The 7,821-nt window shown below is 36.3% G+C and overlaps 1 protein-coding gene across 1 annotated transcript; it reads right to left on the bottom strand.

Moving 5' to 3' along the window:
* Positions 1 to 2,141: 2,141 nt before the first annotated feature.
* LOC114315672 (uncharacterized) lies at positions 2,142 to 7,169 on the bottom strand. Its single transcript, XM_028262285.2, has 2 exons — positions 6,834 to 7,169; positions 2,142 to 3,490 (listed from the first exon to the last, which is right to left on the bottom strand). Exons 1-2 carry the CDS (start codon positions 6,924 to 6,926, stop codon positions 2,312 to 2,314), a joined length of 1,272 nt encoding a protein of 423 aa, XP_028118086.2. The 5' UTR covers positions 6,927 to 7,169; the 3' UTR covers positions 2,142 to 2,311.
* Positions 7,170 to 7,821: the final 652 nt, after the last annotated feature.

Raw genomic sequence — 7,821 nt, 5'->3', positions numbered from 1 at the left:
ACTAAAATTAAACTTTGAAAACATCACAACCCGATAGAGAGAATTGAGCAGCTAGAGGAGGGGAACATAAAGAGAAGGGGAGCTAGCATTTTACCTCGGCAAGCCGAGAGTGGAGAGCAGATTCTTAGAATACAGCCTGGTGTTTTGAACCCAACAAATTCTAAGTTTCATTAGAATCAAATAATGTATACATGTTTTGTAATGCAAATGTATTGTTCCATTACTGTCAAATGTATTGCAACAGATTCTAGGTTTAATTAGAATCAAATACTTTTCCATTACAAAAAATCTAACTTTGAATACAATTTTAAAAAAAAAAAAAAAAAAAACAGAGCATGGAAATGGTTAAAAAAAATAACCCAATGGAACAAACACCCAACGATTAGGAGTTAAAAAAATTCTTAGAATGTTAACCTAGATGGAGAGATACAAACTCAATTAATTAGGGAAAAACGAATTGCATATCAGAAGTAAAGAGAAGGGGAGCGAGCATCTTACCTTGGCAAGCCGAGAGTGGAGAGTAGACTCTGCAAAAATTCTCAGAATACAGCTCGACAGAAAATTCTTAGAATCTGAAACCAAAAAAAAATCAATATAGCCCGATAGAAAATCAAACTTTGAATACAAAATTCTTTTTAAAGAATGAAAAAAATGGCGTAGGCAAACAACCGTATAACCTATTCACAGCCCTATAAAGAGAACATAAGAGGGGTTTTTTCGTTTTGTTGAAGAAGAAAAAGAACCGAGAGTGAGAGAGGTAGAAAGTGAAGGTAGGGAGATGCAGATGCTTCACAGCTCGATAGGGAGAATTGAGCAGCAAGAGGAGGGGAACATATTTGATTGCTAATGAACAAAAAATCTGAGTGCGACGCAGAACAGCCCCACAGAGACAAAATGGGGCTTTTTTCGTTCTGTTAAAGAAGATGAAGAACCGAGAGTGAGAGAGATAGAGAGGAAAGGTGGGGGGATGCAGACGTGGGAAAGAGAACAAAGAGTGGGAGTGAGAGAGATACAGAGGAAAGATGGGGGGTTCAGACGTGGGAAGGCGTGAGACGTGGGTAGGTGGGACTCTTTACAGTGTGAAATAGTTGGGCAAGAACTATCATTCATCTCAGCTGTTCATCCAAATACAAAAATGAATCATAATCATTAAAATGTCCTAATAGGACAAATGTCTCTAGGATAAATTCAAAAACTCTCTTCCCTTATTATATAGATATATGTGTGTGTGCATAAATTCTACGTACTTCTCACAAAAACTCTCACACTTCCAAATGGCAAAAATCATTGATTTGTTCTTTCTCAGAATTTATTCTCTCTCCCCCCCCCTCTTCCTCTCTCTCTCTCTCTCTCTCTCTCTCTCACACTCACACACACACACACACACGCACACGCACACACACACACACACAAACCCTTTTATGAATCAACACTTCCAAATGTCATGTTGATGGTCTTCAAGATCTTGTAAAAAAAACTAGCTAAAACAAGCTTTTAACCTCATGATTTATTATTAAAAACCTACTATGAAATTTCCCGAACTTGTTTGAAATGAGTTCAATATGACTACACTTCTAAGCACTATTTTGCCATGTAACATCAAACAAAGACAAGGCCGTAATCTCACATCCTGTTGAATTCTTCATGGCAAAAATCTTACCAAATGAGAGCTTGAAAGAATGAGAGTCAATGAAAAAATCTAGAACTTTCTAGCAAACTCTAGCACAAGTGAGATCAGAGAGAATTCTATAAGTTCTTAGAAAATTCAAATACATATACACTTGTACATGATACTAAACTTGTAAATATTTGTATAGATATTTCTAAAAAACATTCTAAAATATTTTTGTAACTTGTAAGAAGACTTCCATAAAAAGCTTCTACATATCTGTTTCTTGTGTATTTTATAATGTTCCAAAGGAGCTTATAAATTGGAGAGAAGCTTATTTGCTCCAATCCATTCACAAGTTGTACAAAATCCTTTCAAATGAATATAAAGGCATTCTCTCAAACTCTCTAAGCTTCTCTTATTGCAATTCTTTTGGAGTTCGGCTGACTTAGCCTCATTAGAAAGACTTGTGAGTGTCTAAATCTCATGTGGACAGCTTGGAAATAAGCAAGGCCATGACACTAAGATTAGATAAGTAAATAAGTACCCAATAGAAAGTCAATAAGATGTCTACAGAAAACAAATCTAAGCTTCAATCAAATCTAGCATTAATTAACATTTAATATTACAGTCATCCAAGAAATTCAAGTCAAAGAGGCATCAGTGATGTAACAAAAAGAAGTTGTGGAAATGGTAGTACATCTAGCAGCTAACTGGTGACAGAGTTGAATGGTGTGCAGCATTGGCTCGCTCAGGTTGGTTAACCTTGCCATCCACTTTCTCGCCTTTCTCCTCCACCTGCAGATTAAATTTAGTATCACTCTCTTGCCCTTCCCTTGTCTCTTCAATAGCTTCGGCTTGCTCAGGTTGGTTAGCCTTGCCATCCACTTTCTCGCCTTTCTCCTCCACCTGCAGATTAAATTTAGTATCACTCTCTTGCCCTTCCCTTGTCTCTTCAATAGCTTCGGCTTGCTCAGGTTGGTTAACCTTGCCATCCACTTTCTCGCCTTTCTCCTCCACCTGCAGATTAAATTTAGTATCACTCTCTTGCCCTTCCCTTGTCTCTTCAATATCTTCGGCTCGCTCAGGTTTGTCATCCACTTTCTCGCCTTTCTCCTCCACCTGCAGATTAAATTTAGTATCACTCTCTTGCCTTTCCCTTGTCTCTTCAATATCTTCTCCAAACGAAGGTGCAACGCCATTGGGTTTCTCTTGCTCTTCTTCATTCTCTATCTGCACTGTGACATTTTCAGGTTTCTCCTGTTTCTCATCGCTTGTACCACTAACTTCTACAGTTTCATTCTGTGGTTGCTCCACTTCTTCCAAAACCTGTTTGTCTTCTACACTTACGTCTTCATTCCGGGTAACTTCAACACCACTAGCTTCATCAGTTTGTTTGTCCCCTGTTGCCTTTACTACACCAGTCTTGGTTTCCTGAAAATCATTCTGAATCTCCAGACCAATTTCTTGCATTTTGGTATCTTGGTTACCTCCATTCTCAGCCTGATTTTCTATGGGACCATCTTCTCCAGCAACCCTCTCAGTGACAACCACATCTTGCATTTCGACTTCTTTTTTACCTTCGATTTCCTCAGCGGTGGCTTCTGTGTCCTTGCCATCCTTAGAACCTGATGATTTACGGCCTCGTTTCTTTGGTGGCTCGCTTTCAGCCGATGGCGGCATTGCCTTAGCCTTTGCACTTATCCGCCCTGATCTCCTTGGAGTCTCACCAGTGCCCCAATCAAACTCGGATACCGCAGGATTACCAGGATGTGATTTTAGGTACTGCTCCAACTGTTTTTTGTTGTTAATCTCCTCCCCTGTCGGAGCAATAAATACTATCTTAGTCTTCCTTGGAGTACCTCCTTTCTTTGGCATGAACTGCAAAGAACCAGAGGATAAATTCGTTACACACAGACTCTCAACAACTACCAACAAATACAGTTAGAGGAACCATTTAGAAACATCAGAAACCAAGCATGCAACCAGAAAGAACGATGCACCACATTTCCCAGTGAAATGATCACATTGGGTCATTAGTTAGAAATTCAGGTGATCAAAATTTTCAACCTTTTAATAATGTGAAAAACAAGCATACAAAGCAAATTAAGGACAATAAATAAATTAAAGAAGTAACTAAACCATTGCATTTGCTATGAGTTAAAGACACAATCAGAAGACACTGCGATGATGGGCATATCATTGTTGTCATCAAGCATTACCTGTTAGCAAACCATTGTTGCATCAAATACATAAAACCAATTGGCCATATGATAAAATCGTTTCTTTGGTTATGCTCTTTTGTAACTTAACAAACCACACCAAAGCATCTCTTCAACTCATCCACATTTTTACTCTAGATGCTCACAGTCTTACTGCTCAATAGCTTAACATCCCGACCTTGACATTCTCAACTCATTAATGTAAACTGTTAAACATTCCAAATTGTGCTTCTTTGCCATTATATAGCTCTCTTTTAATTGTCCTCCCAATTTACAGTGAGACACTAATCAACTGATCAAGGTTTACTTGAGAAACATAGCTCTACTTACACTTAGACAAGATTATTGTTGGCATGATTGCATCACAAATTACTATAATATATTACAAAAGAACCCTATCCCTTGGCAGTTTTTTATTCAATATGAAACATAACTAATCTTTTACATGAACCCTAAAACAATACTAGTGAAAGATTAAACATAGCTCTAAATACTCTTTAACCTAATCACATCTTACATGACAAAAGACAAATATTCAACATCATATAGAGACACCAAAAAGGCATATTTTCAAGAAAAAAGTACGTAGAGACATGGTGAGCATGCAAGAACATATACAAGCACATGAAAATATTATCACTCTTCTTTGTATGGTAGACATGATATACATTTCATGCCTCCAAAGTAAGTCCGTGGAGTCCAAAAGGACAGTCTTAACCATGTCAATTTCTGTGGTGTGTCAAGGAATAATTAACAAGGACAACGCATCTCCAAGCCACTTTCTCCAAGTAATGTCCAATGGTTTTTTAAGTATTACAGACCTATCAATTTGGTCACAAAGACAGGATATATCTAAAGTGCATTTCTTACACATTAGGAAAACCACCATATTTTCCGTCACATAGTTAAAACTAGATTAAATGGAAGCAATGTCAAGCCCAAAGAATCAAATCTAAATCACATAAGAAACATTATTATTTACATGGGAGACCCTTCAATGTGGGGGGAGAAACCACAAGGCAATTTCTGAATATCCGCTATTAAAAATAGAAGTAATGCCAGGGTTTGTAACTCTGACCTTTGTGTTCCATCACTCACCCATTATAGTGTACACTAGTACTCTACTATACAACACAGAAACGCTAACCAAGAAGTGCTGTCTAAAAAAACATGAAATTAAAGTACGCTTTTTAAGACCTCTAATTTTTTGGGACCTCGCCTAATCCACGGACACTGGCCTTCTCTTCAACCCATTTTCCATCCACTTCAATCCCATGGCAATTGCACTATCATTAATCCATCTCATCATCACAACTGAACTCCTAAGCATAGTTACAGTAGGAATCACAAATCAATACCCTCTGTTACGCCCATAGAAGTCACCATGAGAACACACCATAAGTACAAGGGTCGAATGAGAGAGTGATTTCTAGAAAGAGACTACTAAGAGGCTATACTACAACAGGGATTATGATAGAGGGACTCCTCCAGTGACAAGCCACTGGCAAGGAATTCACTATAAGGCCTTACTACCCTGGTTAATAGTCATCAAATTTTTCATTATTTTTCCTCAAAATCAAAGTTTTAACCCACATAACTTCTGAAATCAAATAAAGAATATAATGAAAATAAACATTACGAGATAAGGGGGAGGGGGGATAATAACTTCATGAAAATCCTTGCCAAAATCAACACTGTTAGGAGATCAAAACTTTGAATATTTGGAGTCCAACAAGGATGTGTGTGTGTGTGAAAGAGAGAGAGAGAGAGCTTCTGCCAAAAATAAGAGTTGCCTGTGGTGGGAGTGGCGAAGGGAAAGATAGCAACAACAAAAAATAATAGTCACTAACAAGGAGGAAAGAGCTCTGTTCTGTATACACATTGCATGATTCAGTTGGATACAACAAAAAATCTAATGAAGATAAATAAATTACAACATCCTATCCTTCAACATTCCACATGACATGAAAAACCTGTTGAACCTCATCACTTGATTCGGATTTAATCCCAGAACAGATGACTACTAAATAAAGAATGAATTATGCTAACCATTGTTTTCAAGTATCCATTCCAAACCCTAAGAAAAATCTGAGTGCCCCACGGGTCAAGGAACATGAAAATGCTAAAGTACAATTTGACACTCTCTCAATCAACAGATTCAAGGTGTCTCAGCTACTGTTATTTATGAGGCAACAACAAAACAAAGAAAGGATATGCAATTTTCAACTGAAACTGTCCAATATACTTAGCCTGACTTAAAAAGATTAATCAATTTTTTTCTTCTTTCATAATTTTAACTGACAAGGCACGATAAAACAGAAACAATGAAAGACACTGTTTGCACTCAAACATTTTCAGGCAAAAATACTTTGAAGTGAAAATATTTGGGGGAATTTCAAATAAATAGTAAACAAGGAAAGTAATATCACATTACCAATTAATCGAAATTAGTTCCCCAGGGCACATTTCTTACTTGTACTCCTTTACACCTCAATGAATTGAAATTAGTTCCCCTATTCACAATTTTTATCTTTCACCTCAATGAATTGAAATTAGTTCCCCTATTCACAATTTTTATCCTGAATTTCAGCATTTTTTTTTTAATTTTTTTTTTACCAATTTTAAGGAAACAAAAATTTTTACTACAAAATTTGTTCATTCAGATCCACATAGAGAATTGTATGAACTTCAATCAAGGAAAAGAGAGAAAACAAAAACCACAAGGAGTTCATTGGAAACCTAAGGATAATAACAACGAGAACAATAACAAATGAAGTCAACTCCACAAGCAATTAAAACCCTAAAAAAAGCAAGACACTACCAAATTTCCCACAAACCGACAAAACCCTAGATGTGAACAAGTAAGGAATAGCCCAAATTCTACCAAAGGAACAACTATTCAGCCCCAAATTACAAACCCACAACCAAAATAGACATATATATATAAGAAGAAGAAGCTGCAAGAGAGAGAGAGAGAGAGAGAGAGAGAGAGAGAGAGAGACCAATTTCTTCCAAGTAGGAGGGGCTGGAAGCTCGACAGAGACGACGTCGTCGCTAGGTCCACTTCGAGTCTCCTTTTCCACACAATTTGCCATTTTCACCTACAAATTGAACCAACAAAACACCAATAAACAGAGAACAAGCTTCAAGCAAATGAAAGCAAAACCCTCTCTCTCTCTCTCTAAAACTCTCTCTTTCTCTCTCTAAAACTCTCTCTTTCTCTCTCTAAAATTGTAGAACCAGACTTCGTTTTGTTTGGTAAGAAATAAACAGAGCCACAAACCGTTGTCGAGTCGCAGATTGCTCTCTTTCTACGAACAAACCGCCACAAAATAAGTAAATTACCTTATACGGGTAAATTACCTTATATGTCATTTTTTTGAGTTTGGAAATTACCTTATACGGGTAAATTACCTTATATGTCAAAGAGTTCCTGTTGTACCTAGGCTGCCGTGGAGTTCAATGGGAATGTGTCCCGAGTCTTTTTCGTTAATTTGAGTCGTTTATATTATAAATTTTGTTGAATAGATCATTCATACAAAAAATAAAATAAATTGGACATTTGCAACCTCATAATAAAAGCACATTTGTTTTTCAAAAATAAACGGTTAACATGATTTTAATATTTTTTAAAACAATTAGGATTTGATCACGGGATTATAGATATCTAATTAATTTGATTTTTCATATGAATAATATACTTGACAAATCTTACAATATCAACGGTTCAAATTATCAAAATAGGACAAAAATGCCTCTACAGAATCTCACAGCAAGATTATTGTGTCATAAAGCACAACAACCACCAGTCCCATTTTTTTAGTTTGACTTAAAGTTTATTTTTTTATTTTTTTTATTTTGGCCCTTATATGTGACAATCCTAATGTATGTATATATTATTTTATTGGATATATTTATATAATTATGTGTTTAATTTGTTCTTATCATTTTGTTTATGGAAAACTTGTCTAAATGCTTACTTTAAATTGA

Source organism: Camellia sinensis, chromosome 4 (genome assembly GCF_055761805.1).
Source record: "Camellia sinensis isolate YWXY chromosome 4, ASM5576180v1, whole genome shotgun sequence".
In the NCBI taxonomy this organism is placed as follows: Eukaryota; Viridiplantae; Streptophyta; class Magnoliopsida; order Ericales; family Theaceae; genus Camellia; species Camellia sinensis.
Note: the sequence above shows the minus strand (reverse complement) of the source record. Positions and strands in the feature narration are given on the sequence as shown.

Bases quoted from the DNA above. Each gene is read 5' to 3' on its own strand.
- LOC114315672 (XM_028262285.2), bottom strand. From the start codon at position 6,926: ATGGCAAATTGTGTGGAAAAGGAGACTCGAAGTGGACCTAGCGACGAC. The intron at 3,491-6,833 runs GTCTCTCTCTCT...GGTTCTTTGCAG, and splicing joins CTCCTACTTGGAAGAAATTG to TTCATGCCAAAGAAAGGAGG.